Here is a 15,158-nt window from a genome sequence, read left to right as displayed (position 1 = left end):
GATATTAATAGAACTCCATATCCCATCCACAGCCGGAAAGAGAAAATAACTAATCCCATGGATCAGTTAAAGGGAGAGCTCTGTTTGTGCACTAGGACAAGGATATTCTGTGTGGACTTCCGAACGTTCACTGCTATCAAGTGCAACTTAGTTATTTAAGCTATAGCTACAAACTAGACCACTTCGCTATAGTCTTTGAAACTGATCCTTCAGACTCCTAGTGCTCCAAACAGTTGAGGCAACTTACTGGTTTATGAAATTGTAGTTATTACTGCAATGCAACCCGTTATCTGGGTGAGGCTGATAATACCGTTAGAGGATGTTACTGACCGTTTGGATAACACAAGACCATTTATGAGCGCAATTGTCCCATGGCAGAATTGAATACTTAAATGCATTCTAGAATATAGAGAATAGTTCGAAAACGTACCTAGATTGTAAATTCCTGCGGGAACAAGGCCCTTCATTCCTCTTGTATCCGTATGTCAATTGCTCTATTGTATTTGTCTCCGTCTGTAACATTTTTATCTTTGTACAGCGCTGCGGAATAAATAAAGTATAATAATAATTTATTTCTCAATGAAGCTGGAAAACCATATTTTGTCAAGGAGTTAAAAAAAATTGTCAAAATACTCAATCACTAAATATTCGGTTAGAATTCATGCGCCCCAAGTACAATCTAAGCCATTTGATTGAAATGAGCTGTACATTTATTTTTTGTCTTCTCCAGCCGCATGTCTTGCTGTATGCAGCTTGGCTTCTTCATGTTTTGCACCCACAATACTGTTTTTTTAATGGTGCGGTCATGCCTGGCTTCCCCTCCCAGAATTTAATTCAGAAGACTATATTTGCAGCCTACTGACACAAAAGGGTTCAGTGAATGAGACCTTTAAGCCAAGACCACTTGTTCATGACTACAACATTCCAATATGGAAGAGAACTCAACCCTTACCGTACAATCTACATTTAATAAAGGATTGAAAATATGATATATTGTTTCGTTATTTGAACATTAATTTATATATTCTACAGAAAAAAAATCAAACCAGATGATTTGGGTCCGTAAAAACAATCAGCACAAATTGTGTTATTGAATATTTTGTGATTTTAAGTTACTATATGCCTAATTGTCTTTCAAAGCAAATATACCAGTTGAGTGTTATACATTAATTTCCATGTAGCCACTATAACAGAATGTGTCTGGTGTGGAACGGTTATAGAGGCAGATGTATTTTTTGACTAATAGGTTCTGCTGCCCTTTTCACAAATGATGTATGGTGTGTGTTTCTTGTGCCCGCAGTAATCTTTCAAACTTGGCAGCGCAACGGGTGCATTGTGGCAAGGGTTTTTAAGGAAGCCGGCCAGTATAGACAGCAGGCCTGAACTAAAGATCATCACTTTCAATCATTTCTGTTAAACCAAAGCACTTTTTTCAGTAACAATACGCTTTCTTAATCACAGTTTACCAGTGGAAATGCGGCACCAATATATGGTATTAGTAACACACATCTTTAATACTTACTCATATTAGTCAGCACATAATGTGTCCTGCATTTAATATGGGAGCCAATAAAAAAAAAATAAAAAAAATACACCACTACTTGCATCGTGTTTTCAGTATTATCAACTGTGCATAAATCAAAGAATTGTGGATTTGCTTTTAATCCTAAACTTGTAATTCACTTCATAGCAGTTCTGCGTCAATCTATAATTCAAAATATCTTCAGGGATTAGGATCCCTCCACATAAAATAATCATTCTTTATAAATATGGCTTTTATATATAAAATCACAATGTTTTAGGAATATGTAAAAAAAAAAAATTTTTTATTTATAACCCATTGGTTTTATGGCAATACTAAAATATTAACTTTTTTGTCAACAAACTTGAGTTTACCACCAAACGCTCGGGTTGCTTTATACTGGAGGGGTCTGCGCTACTTTCAAACCAATGTTTCTTATAAATGTGATATCGGTTCTATGGCACTGCTGGGTTCAGTCCAGGATCCAACTGCCTGTGGAAATGAACTGGGTGTGTGACCAAGCAAAACAGGACTTACAGGGTTCGGCAAACAAACCCCGTGACTTAAAAGGCAGCCGGCCTTAGGCAAACAAGCCGTGCGTCTCATGGATCCGCTACATATGGTACAAAATAACTATTACAGATGTGCGCTCACTTTGTTGTCTTTGTACAATAAAAGGGATGTTGGCCGACGCTCTGAAAGATGCTCAAGAATGCATGAAAGTATTTTGAAAACCATTTTTAGTGATGCGCAAAGCCTTGTTTTTAAAGGGTGCTCAAGGGTTAGTAGAGAAGCTTAGAAGTAAAAAGCTGTAACTGAAGTTCAAACCAAGGCTGAATTCTGGATCATTACAGTTTAGCTTCTAAATTGTAAAAAAGAAAAAATGGTTCTGCACTCAACTCCCAGGAAGCTGGGTGCTAGCAGGAAAAAAGGGACAGCATAAACCCGAACAAAAGGAATCCCAGCACTCCAAACAGCTTCCAGTCTCTAGGACACTTTATTAAAACAACGTTTCAGCCAAACAGGGCCTTTGTCAAGCTCAAAGGCCCTTTTTGGCCGAAACGTTGCTTTTGTTTGCTGTCGGTTAATAAAGTGCTGGGATTCCTTTTCTTTGTTTGTGTAGCTTCTAAATTGTGGCTGCCTCTGCCTGTTGAATGGATGGCTAATAATAATGCCAATAATATAGTACAAAATGTGCTGCTAGTGTTCATAGTAATAAAATATCATCATTTAAGTTGGGTTTTTTTTCCTTCACAAAGTTAACCGCTGTATATGTTTTCCAGGTACCAGTTTTTGGAGGAGGCGTTTCAGAATCAAAAAGGAGCTATTGAAAACTTACTTGCCAAGCTCTTGGAAAAGAAGAATTATGTAAATTTTGCTGCTACTCAGGTCCAAAACAGGTAGTTGTAATTCATTGTTTAGTTTTACCGTTGCATTCTGTTTGAAATTGTTAACCTTGCCCAATATACTTAATTTACCGGTATCATTAATATCAGAGCTTCAGGTAAATGCATTAAGAAAACCAAGTGTGTATTTTACATATAAATATGCGGAATTCTGGACACGGGATTTATGAGAACATGCCCCTGACAGTTCAGTAGATAAATGCATGAAACTTCCCTAAAACAGAGCCGGGAAGATAGGCTGCATTTATCGAGGATCTCTGTATAACAATGTGATGTCGGGTAGTAGTGCATTGATAGTTTTGGCTGTGTAAAAAATGCTATTATACTATATCTTGTAGCACCATAAAGAAAAATATTTAGCTTCTTACATTTTACTCTATTTTACTTTTCTTGCTGACCAGGAGCCCATTATTGTAAGTGATCTTGTCTAAATTAGCCGTCATCCCCCCCTGCTCACAAGCCATTGCGCTTTCTTCTTGTAGTAGATGATGTTCGGTCTTCTACCAATCAGCCTTCGCTGGTCTTATTGGAGACCAACTAGTACAACTAAATATAGTGAGTTTAAATGTTTGGCAGGGGATTAATGCCTGACATACAAATGTCAAAACTTTCAAGGACACGGCATAGGTGCAGGCAAATTTGTGTTTCCATTAGGATATAAATATGCTTAAAAAAATAAAATGGACGTGCATTAAACCTGATCTGTTGACTGCAATGGTGTGTGTGTGTGTCTATATACATATGTGTGTGTGTATATAATGTGTGCGTGTCTATATGTATATACAATACACACATACGCTCAGAATGCATAAATGAGTAACTTAATCTTATTATTTCTCTTGCTCTACAGGATAAAAGAAGTAAATGAAACTAATAAGAGAGTGGAACAGGAAATTAAAGTGGCTATTTTTACTTTAATAAATGAAATTAATAAGAAGGGCAAATCACTCCTTCAGCAATTGGAGGTAAGATAAATGTTTGCCTTTTTGACCTTTAGTTAATGTATTATTAATGTATCTTTTATGTAAGATAAATTAAAATGATTCCATGATACTGAAATATATTACTAATCAAATCTGGTATGGGCGATACAACCTGTATGCTTCTTGGCACAGTTGATCTATAGTTGGGTTTGACTTTCTTTGATTAGATGTAATCGCCAGGGTACAAAGACTGCCTGCAACATGGTGTGTTTAGATATTCAAATCGAACCTAACAAAAACAGGATTCCACCACTAGAGTACACTTATAGAATTCCTTATCCTCCCACTCAGGTTTTACATGCCGATAACTCATTATTCCTTCTGATGCCAGCCAAAATTTACAAAGCTACATATTATGTATATTTCATGGGGAGCAACAAGTGACAAAAGCATGTAAAAATGTACCTGTCATTCTCAGAATTACTTGCTTAGGTCACAGATGTCCCTATCCAGCACTGGGAGATCTAACAAGATCGGGTGTGAGAAATGTGGTTCATATGTTACATAAAAGAATTCTAGCATTTAAAAGATTAAATAAACGTTCCAAATGGACAGCCATGTTTGACCTTATAGATGAGTAACCCCACCACTTTAACATGCTTTGTTTCCCTTTAGAGTGTTACAAAAGAACGTCAAATGAAGCTTGTACAGCAACAGAACGACATCACGGGTCTGTCACGGCAGGTGAAGCATGTAATGAACTTCACAAACTGGGCTATTGCAAGTGGCAGCAGCACAGCGTTACTATACAGCAAACGCCTGGTATGTCTTGGTCTATTGATTACTACGGTGCTACTTTGCGTTCTCTGTTATGAGTAAGGACTTTAGTTGGAATGGATATAGCTGGATTTTCTAGCTTTAACCAATTTGTGCACATGGCAACTTAAAGGAGGAGGGCCGCCAAGTATTTTGCTGTATTTTTTTTTTCTTCGTATATATATATATATATATATATATATATATATATATGTATATATATATAATTTTTTTTTTATTTTTTTGCAAAATACAACATTTTTAGACAGCTATTAGTCTTTTGATGTTTTTCAAATGTGTAACACCCTGGCTCATTGTCAGACTTCCTTGGCCCTTCTTAGGGCCTAGCCTAATCAAGCTGAAACCAACTACCATAAAGAATCTACTCGGCCTGGCTCTTGAGCAAAGAAACTCATCCAAAATATCACTTGATTTACAACAAAGGTCTGCAGAAAATTTATTGGAGTAACATTGAATAAAACCATGTTTTTTGGCAATGCCAATGTACATTAATACATACAACACTGTATTTGATGCTCACGGGGAAAGAGATTTTTCCATGGGATGTCCCCTTCAGGGACAGGGAATTCATTAGATATTAGTTGTGTCCTATCCAGACAGGCCTCAACTTCCATGAGGTCATTTAAAAAAAAAAAAAAAATTACCGTAAAATGCTCTGAAATGCACTTCTAATCGGGGTCGTCTTCTAATCAGACCTCAAATAGAGGTCTGATTATGAGACTAAGATCCAGATCCCCCGCACCGCTGCAGGGGACCTGGATCCTCCTGTCTCCCCCCCCCCCCCTTAACACCCTCCCCCCACACACTTACCGGTGCTTCCTGCTGTATTGCCAGGGCAGCGTAGACAACGTCCGCTGCAGCCGGAAGGAGGTGCGGCTAGCAGCGTGGGTTGTCTGCGTCCGTCGCGGATACCTTCGCCGGTGCGGGGGAACTCTGATCTCTGACAGCCGAGGGAAGGTACGCGCGACGGACGCAGACAAACCCCCGCTGCCAACTTCACCTCCTTCCGGCTGCAGCGGAAGGAGACGTCAACCCGCTGCCCCGGCAATACAGCAGGAAATTGGAAGCACCGGTAAGTGTTTGCGTGTGTGTGTTAAATGGGGGCATAGGGCATTTCTGGAATGCCTTATACCCCTATATGCCACTCTGGCACTTAGGGGGTTAAAAGGCATATTATGGGGCAGAGTGGCATATAGGGAGGTATAAGGCATTTCAGGAGGCAGAGTGGCGTTAAGGGGGCATTTAATAGAGCACTATACAATGCCTCTTAACTCCCTTAATGCCACTCTGCCTCCTGGAATGCCTTATACCTCCCTATATGCCACTCTGCCCCATAATATGCATTTTAACCCCCTAAATGCCAGAATGGGATATAGGGGTATAAGGCATTTCTGGAGGCAGAGTGGCACATAGGGGGTCAAAAGGCAGGCATACCATGGGGCACAGTGGCATATAGAGGGTTAAAAGGCATATCATGGGCCACAGTGCCATATTGGTGTGGCAAGCCTGGGGGCAGATGTGCGTAACTGGGGGACAGGTTGGAAAATACAAGGAAATAAAAACAAAAAAAAATATTTTTCTCAATCATAGCTTTTATTTAAAAAAAAAGTTTACATGAATTAACATTTACTGGTAACTTTTTTCCTTTAGGGTCGTCTTATATTTAGGCTTTTTCTTTTTTTTCCTAAGTTAATATTCAGATTTTGGGGGGGGTCGTCTTATAATCAAGGTCGTCTTATAATCGAGCAAATACGGTCAATGAAATCAGTTGTAAAAAGTGACATTTTCCCTTTAAAACACAGCATTATGTGAGTTATTACCTGATTGTGCGCTCTTTTGTCAAGGTGATTTCTGGGAAAAGAGCCAGATGTGAATATTAATGAATAATTAAATGTTTATTGCTGCACATGTGTTTTCTTTTATCTGCATCCCGTTTCCACTAATTGAAGTACATTGAACAGATACTTTCATTCATGTGGAATTTATGAATGCCATTTGGTTTGTTTTTTCTTGCTTCTTAACTTTAGAAACAATCTTTATAGACGTCGACAACCATTTTAAGCAGAATTTTTTTTTTTTCATTAAAACTTTGGTGAAAGCTAAATTTGCAGCTTGTGAAAAAATGGCAACAGATGGTCTCAGAAAGATTATTCCTTCATCCTGTTACAAATGTAGATTTAAAACAGAAAAACCCCCCACAAAACTGAAATATATACTCTCTTGAAATAGTTTATTTCATTTTCCTTCATGTCAAGTTTAGTTTTTTTGATTATATTAAAATTCTTTCACAGGACCATTCATAGTAATAGTGCAGCTATTTGTATAAAATTTTATAAAGTATTGTAGATTAGATTGAGTGTATGTAAGGCAGTTTGGCAATACATGTGCAAGAAATGGGTGAATTTCATTACAATTTGATTTCGTTTGCTTGTTAAAATGTAGAAATATTCATAAGGAAAAACTTGTAATGCCCAGCTGCACAACACATATGCAAGAAAACCAGGATGGTGTTGGGTCTGTGGGATCTGTTGCCTATGCATGTCAAAAAATAGGAACAACACATGGCCCCATTTCACCTCTATATCCCCCCATATCGAGTACATATTATTAAAGACAGTCTCTGTGCTAAACCATTTCCATCCTATAGATTTTACTAGTATTTTTAAGCTTATGCACGGTGTTATATCTCACAAGCCAAACTTGAATTTAGACTGGTCACCTGTTAGGAGAATAAGTGGCTCCAGCATTACTATATTTGAACAGTTTTCCCAAGGCCTTAATCCAACCAAGAACATCTTCATTATCTTACATGGTACTGTAACTGTGTCATTGGCTGTTCAAACCTAGATATGTTAGGTTAACAAGCTTTTATTAACAATGCATAACCTCTAAGATACTCAGTAGACTGTGTTCTCGGTAAGGTTCAGGATACCACCACCCAGCTAACAGTTAAACAGAGTATGTAGAAGTACGGGTTCTCTTTGTTGAATATAAATAAATAAATTTGTTTAAAGAAACTGGCTTACGTTCTCATCTGCCAGGATCCTTTATAAACACATTCAGTCTTTCTTATCATTTAAAAATGAGGGTTTTATGAGTAACATATAGCATACATAAAATGATACTCTGGTAATAGCACATGCATAGCCATCCCTGCGTTTTATGATGCCGCATACCGGAAAATGAGTGGAAAATGAAAATGAGTGGCTCTGTCTTTCCCCAAATACTACTTTTTGCATCTCCAGTACACGTGTGATGAATTTTGCAGAATAAAATAAGCTGTATTTATTAAATATGCATTATACGTATCCTATGGCACCAGCCATCTTCTTGTCTCAGAATCTAAATGATTATTCCTCATTAAATTCTGGCCCCTATTAAGTTTTTTTTGTTTTGTTTTTTTTTTTTTAAAGCTTTTGTAATGGTGGGGGGAGGGTGAGAAGCGACATGTAATTAATCGGGTAATGCTACCTGTGCTACTTTATTAAATGTCTAATCTCTTAATTTAGTGATAATAGCCTTGTTTTTCTGTAGTACAAAAACATTTCACTATGCTTAGTTTTTGGGTAGAGCTGTTAACATCTCATTACTAAATATTGATTTTTACGCTGAGGTTATTGCTTTTGTCCTAAAAACAAAATGTTGGTTCTATAAAAATAAAGGTATCGCCACAGCCCACAGGTTGTAAAATCCTAAATGTTCTGAATCTGGCAGGTAAAACTTAAAAATAATAATAATAGTAATCCATCTTTTACCATATCCAGTGCTTGTTTATGGCCTTCATTAAGTCTAGTCACAAGACCTATGATCTGAATCAGTAATAAGCATTTAGTTCCCTAATTTTGTTCCAGTGTCAGGGTAATGTAAGTGCCCATCCTAATTTCATTTTATGTGGCTTGCATTGCCCTTAGAACCATAGGGATTAATCTTTGATCGTTTTCTAGCAAACTGGAAAAAACTATTTTTATTGCGGCTCTGACTGTGCTTGGAGTTATTGGACTTCTTAAATTTGAATTAGCTTAGAAAATTTTTGTGTTTTTTCCTTGGGCCATCTAGCACCTTTGTCACTTTAGAGAAAAGTATGGACAAAGCCCACAAGCCCTACAGAATAGTCTTCAACACACTTGATAATCTTGATTTAATGATATGTATTTTACGTATTATGTATTTTCTTTTTGTTTTACATGAAAAAGTATACGGCATTGTTTTAGAGTTTTTACTTGCTACTGAACACTAGCTTCTACCAGAGTTAATTCTTCCAAACTCCAGGACATGTGGGCTTTAGACAATAAACAAACATTTCACTATCATCAGTGATAAACAGCATTTCTGTAATTGAGGAACTATGTCTACAAGCACTCACCGTTCTCTTCTGGGGCTATATCAATTTATTTTGTAATTCCCTCTTATACTCTGACAACCAAGTTCTAAATATTATGTTAAAGTAGGGGGCTGGCTTTGATGCCCCTCGGAGGAAGGAAGCCTTACTTCACTTGTCTATAGTTCCCCAATGTGCCCGTTTCCTAGATATAAAGGTTTATTAGGTTTTGCTGTAGTGGCACGGATATAGGAGCTGTGAAACAAGAGAGTAATTGTTCCACGCTTGGTGGGCATGTCCAAAATGAACTCAACTTTGCACAGATGTTTACATTTTTGTCCAAGCTACTACAGCTGCCACATCAATTACCAGCGACGGCTTTCCTGAGAATGCTGCCAAGCACGATCCTCTGCCAAATCAATGGGCTGTATGCTATCGGCAAACGTTCCTATCTTTAGAAAGTGGAAATAAACCTGTTCCTCTTAAATAAGAGAAGTTATTAGACATCTTAATATACATGCAGTTTATGGAACTCCTAATCCGTTCAATTTGCCAACACTGAGGCACAATACAACTACAATGCCCCCATTGTAGCTACCTTCTACTCTTCTACTATGGCAGTTCCTCTAGAATATCTTTTCAAGTTGATATTATTTGGCATGATGCGAGTCCTGCAGGCTATTGCAGTTGTATAAATGTTTAATACCTTGTAGCTTTTCTGTTCCTATGTGTTCCATACAAATGAGATGGCATAACCCAGCCTTTGATGTAATACAGTTACATCCATAAAGGTATACTACTTGTTCTGGGATGAGGCTTTATTCTGTGAAGGCAGGAATTTTGTGTGCCCATTGCCATGATATCTTTATACTGCTTGAGGTCTGTGCCTGGTGGTTCTGAATAGCTTCTTCTCACAGCTGTAACATTTGGAATACATGATGTGCCAGCTGTATTTCGGTGCAGGTCAGTTTCCTCCCTTGGGAGAAGCTTAGAATATGTGGCCTGTGGAAGTCTGTTTCTCTGACACTACCAGAATTGCTCTTCAAGTGAGACGTGCTTTTCAACATCTACAAACCTTCTTTTGCCAGAGTTACGCATGATTAGTATCTTAATGAGAAGTTTTCAATAGATCACAAGAAACCTTGTTGGGATAAAAGTCCCTCCTCCTCCAATTGTTTTCCCTATTTTTATAGTTCTGCGTAATTTGTTAAATTTTTTTTGTACCCATTAATGCTTCTTACTAGTTAAAAGAAGCTGTGTAAACGGTTGGCACTATATAAATAAAAGATAATAATAATATACGGTATTGCATGTCTGACAATAGCCCTGGTGTTGAAACTATAATGAAAAGTGCTGCTCATTCTTGTACTTCTACCGTAATATATTTAACAGTTTCTTGTCCTTTCAGATTACTTTCCAGTTACGTCACATCTTAAAGGCAAGGTGTGATCCTGTCCCAGCTGCCAATGGAGCAATAAGATTTCATTGCGACCCAACCTTCTGGGCAAAGAATGTAGTTAATTTAGGTAAGTGTTCGGCATGGTCGCCCCCATGATGTTAGTGGTCTTAAACTGGATTTGTTGTGTATACTTTGGATCATTGGGAAACTATTATTGTAACTACAAAAATGTACTCTTGGAATAGTTTCAAGAACTGTGTTTTTACAACAATAATTTCAACATCTGCTTTGAGATTTCAACAATATCTGCCTTACAAGATGTGTTGATGTAGCCAGTTTTAAAACAATTGATCTGATATATAGCATATCCTTTAATTTTTAAATATCTTAATATTTATATATTCTATTTAAATATATTAGGTTTGAGATTTGAGTTTACAGATGAAAACTGCTTTTTTTTTCCCCTATTGAGAAAATTGAAAATGTATCTGGAATTTGGATGCCTTAGTGTTAGCATAATTTATAATTAACCACAAGTATTCTAAACTACTTAGAAACTATTTAGAATTATAAATGTATTTGTATTAAAATGCAAGTAGTGTTAACTAATATTTGTGCAAAGTTGTTGTAGACATAAAGGACAGAGAGGTTTCTCCACGCTAGTACTGAAGGCAGTAGAAACCACTCATCTGTAGCACATGGATGTTGATAAATTATCTCTGTTTATACTGTGGATTTTAACAGAGTAACCCCTTAGAGGCAAAATTTAAACATGAAATCCATAGCATTACATTTAACGCTATTTCAATTGGTTTTGATTTCAGCATGTAAATTTCTAATTTAACCTTATTTCAGTAATGCTTCTGCATTGTTTGCAAAATACCCCAATAGCACCATTGTCCTTAATTCTAGGTTTCCTGATTGTTACAAGCTTGTTCCATACTATTACTGGTTGGCAAACGCTTTCTTCATTTTTCTTCTTATATAAACCGAGTTGTACGGTGCACTGATATGCTTTTGTTTATTTTCCGTGTTGAGTTTACATTTTGTTCTTTTCAGGTAATCTCGTGGTAGAAAATAAGCCAACTACAGGTTATACTCCCAATGTAGTGGTTGGTCAGGTTCCTCAGGGCTCCAACCATGTAAACAAAGCTCCTGCACAAATTAACCTAGCACAACTCCGACTCCAGCATATGCAACAGCAAGTGTACGCTCAGAAACACCAGCAGCTCCAGCAAATGAGAATGGCTCAGCCACCTGGACAGCACCAGAGACCATCTGCCCCTCAAGTAATGCATCAGCAGGCAAGTACTATACAAAGATCTCAAGTTATTTTAGCAGGTGCTAAAACTGAGGCACACACCCTCAAAATAGAACAGGATCAACAAAATACATAGATAACAAAAAGTACCTTAGATAAGGGACCCTGTTGGAGACACAGATAGGGAAATTAAAGACCCCAACCCTTGACAAACCAAACTTTGAACGGATTAGGAGTTCCTAGGTAACTAACTTTTTTTTTTTTTAAACAAAATGGAAACTCTTACGGAGGAACATCATGAGCGTCATGGCCAATGAAATTAATTTTTGTTGTATCAAACATTTTAACTTTAGAGTGTTTTTTAAAATGTAATCCATATTTTCCATTTATTTTAAAAACTATTGCTAGCTTTTATAAAGCTGAGTTGATGCCAGTTAAAATAACTTTCTCTTTTGAGTGTTTTACGTAGTGGATGGCTCATTACCCGGACAGTTTCCCTTCCAAAGACTAAGCGAGTAAATGCATTACATTTATATTAAAAATAAGTAAAATAATTTGAGTGATATAAGCTGAGATTAGTGTGGGCTTCACTAACATGCATGTAATAGCTACGCAGGTTTTGCATATGCCTGCTGATTTAGGTACAGCTGTGACTACAGCTATTTTAGCGTTAGATCTCATCGCTGCAAAAGAGAAAAAAATGGCCCATTGGAATAAATCCACACACGGCGCAAAGCCAATTTTTTATTTTTGGGCCCACCATAAGCATACAGAAACATGAATGTTCGTTATTTTGTGAAAGCATTTGTGTGACGTGTCGTGCTTTCCTTGTGCTATAATAACATTACGTCATGTTTGTTGCAGCCACCACGGTTAATCAGCATGCAGGCAATGCAAAGGAATAATATAAACTGTGTGCCCTTCCAAGCTCATCAAATGAGGATGGCACAGAATGCTGCCCGTATGCCCAACGTCTCCCGTCACAATGGACCTCAGTACGCCATGATGCAGCCTCACCTCCAAAGACAAGTAAGCAGTCCCATATGCTATTTCTACCATTTATCAAGCCATATTCCACAAAGGAATGGCTGCTCCGTGAGTAAGTGAATAGTAACAGCAATAGCCCAATGCTCATCAACACCTAGCTTGTGTTACATCCAAAGGTTAATAGGTTAAGGTGCTTAATGAGGTCTTTTTGTTTGTTGTTTTTGTTGCTTTTCTTGAAATGGATTAAATGAGCCGGATATAAAGTGCCCTTGATTTAGATACTGTACCTGGAAATACATTACCTGGAGTACAGACTCGTAGATTTGCTGTTCAGAACAGTGGACAGTGTAGCACACGCTTATGAGTCGGTTGTTTTTGTGAAGTTCTAATGTTAAAATAATTAAATTTAATCTTTGGCTTAGAAACCTTTTCTAACATGCTCTGAGTGGTAGTGCTATGCACAAGCCAGTATCCTGCTAGTATATTTTAATGTTACTTATTTTAACACGGGCAAGGCTTTAAATGGACTTTATCTGTTTATTTTAATGATGGTTATATTAATGTAGAGGTTTCTGCCAAGCAAAAGTTTTAATTAAATCATTTTGAACGGAAATGAAAATATTAATGGTTTGGAGCACAAATTACTTATTCTTCTCTCCATTGTAAAATGCTATGCTGGACAATTGAAATCACCATGGCGTTATATTAGGTTAGCTATCGGTAATTAAGAGGTCTTGAAATGGGTGTAAAACATGTCTTCGTTACTCATGTAAAATATGTTTATAGAAAGTGGTAGAGGGGTTGGTTTTAACCTTTTGATTTCACGAGGTTCTGATGGTATCTTACACTGGCTGAGGAACAAGGCATTGGCGCTTTGATATTCCCTACAATATACTTATATATAGGTATATACATAGTACTAGGGCTGCAACAACTAATCGATAAAATCGATAATAATCGATAATGAAAATCGTTGCCAACGAATTTCATTATCGATTAGTTGAATCGATTTTTATCGATTATTAAATGAGGGTTTTTTCGGAGCAAACGCTCTGAAAAATACCCCTCATTATATAATCCGTTTCAGTGACTCACAGCAGCAGCTCCTACTTACCAGCCCCTCCCTGTAATCACTGTGACAACTGGCCCCGCCCCCTTCCTTCTCCCAGGAGGCCAGAACCACATGGCTGTGACACTCATCTAAGTATAAAATTAATATTTGGGCTACTGAAAGTTAGGGGAGGTGGGAGTTAATTTAGGGGCAGTTATGGTTAATGGGGTGTTTAGGGTTAATTTAGGGACAGTTATGGTTAATAGGGTGTTTAGGGTTAATTTAGGGGCAGCTATGGTTAATAGGGTGTTTAGGGTTAATTTAGGGGCAGCTATGGTTAATGGTGTGTTTAGGGTTAATTTAGGAGCAGCTGTGGTTAATGGGGTGTTTGGGGTTAATTTGAGGCCGTTTTGGTTAATGGTATGTTTAGGGTTAATTTAGGGGCAGTTATGGTTAATGGGGTGTTTAGGGTTAATTTAATGATGAGGACTGAGGGTTAATTTTATTAATTTATTAAAGTTAACTTAAGGTGCAGTTAGAGGTAAAGGGGGGCAAACTAAGGGGAATCTAAATCCTGGGGGCAGTGAAGATTAACCCAGTACTTATTTATAAAAGTATGGTCTGACTCTGAGGGGACTATGAGATATCTGGGGGGTATAAGGCATATCTGGGGAGGACGGAGTGACATATCTGGGGGTATAAGGCATATAGGGTATATAAGGCATATGTGGGGAGGGCAGTGTGGCATGTCTGGGGAGGACAGAGTGGTGTATCAGGGTGTATAAGGCAGATCTGGGGCCACAGTGGCATATCTGGGGGTAGAGTGGAGTGGCTTATCTGGGGGTAGAGTGGAGTGGCATATGTGGGGAGGGCAGTGTGGCATGTCTGGGAGGCAGTGTGGCATGTCTAGAGAGGATGGAGTGGTGTATCGGGGTATAAGGTGTATCAGGCACAGTGGCATATGTGGGAGGCAGCGTGGAGTGGCATATGTGGGAGGCAGCGTGGAGTGGCATATGTGGCAGGCAGCGTGGAGTGGCATATGTGGGAGGCAGCGTGGAGTGGCATATGTGGGAGGCAGCGTGGAGTGGCATATGTGGGAGGCAGCGTGGAGTGGCATATGTGGGAGGCAGCGTGGAGTGGCATATGTGAGAGGCAGCGTGGAGTGGCATATGTGGGGGGCAGCGTGGAGTGGCATATGTGGGAGGCAGCGTGGAGTGGCATATGTGGGAGGCAGCGTGGAGTGGCATATGTGGGAGGCAGCGTGGAGTGGCATATGTGGGAGGCAGCGTGGAGTGGCATATGTGGGAGGCAGCGTGGAGTGGCATATGTGGGGGGCAGCGTGGCAAGCCTGGGCTCAAACGTGCATAAATTGGGGGGGGGGCTGGTTGCGAAATAAAGGCAAGAAATGCATTTTATCAAAGTTTTTTTATGATGCTGTTTGTATTTAATATAAT

The 15,158-nt window shown here is 38.4% G+C and overlaps 1 protein-coding gene across 1 annotated transcript in view; it reads left to right on the top strand.

The window, feature by feature from the left end:
* Positions 1 to 15,158, top strand: part of LOC149298332 (E3 ubiquitin-protein ligase TRIM33-like) — a 67,643-nt gene that overhangs the window by 40,148 nt on the left and 12,337 nt on the right. Inside the window, exons 5-10 of the mRNA XM_089487533.1 lie at positions 2,806 to 2,922; positions 3,779 to 3,893; positions 4,527 to 4,673; positions 10,415 to 10,532; positions 11,465 to 11,709; positions 12,531 to 12,695. Of these exons, the coding sequence (XP_089343659.1) occupies positions 2,806 to 2,922; positions 3,779 to 3,893; positions 4,527 to 4,673; positions 10,415 to 10,532; positions 11,465 to 11,709; positions 12,531 to 12,695 (907 nt within the window). The remainder of the gene's footprint in view (positions 1 to 2,805; positions 2,923 to 3,778; positions 3,894 to 4,526; positions 4,674 to 10,414; positions 10,533 to 11,464; positions 11,710 to 12,530; positions 12,696 to 15,158) is intronic.

This window comes from Sceloporus occidentalis, unplaced genomic scaffold, assembly GCF_023333645.1.
Source record: "Sceloporus occidentalis isolate IW3139 unplaced genomic scaffold, rSceOcc1.0.p SCAF_33, whole genome shotgun sequence".
Classification (NCBI taxonomy): Eukaryota; Metazoa; Chordata; class Lepidosauria; order Squamata; family Phrynosomatidae; genus Sceloporus; species Sceloporus occidentalis.
The sequence above is the reverse complement of the archived record's forward strand: the minus strand, read 5'-3'. Positions and strand labels throughout refer to the sequence as shown.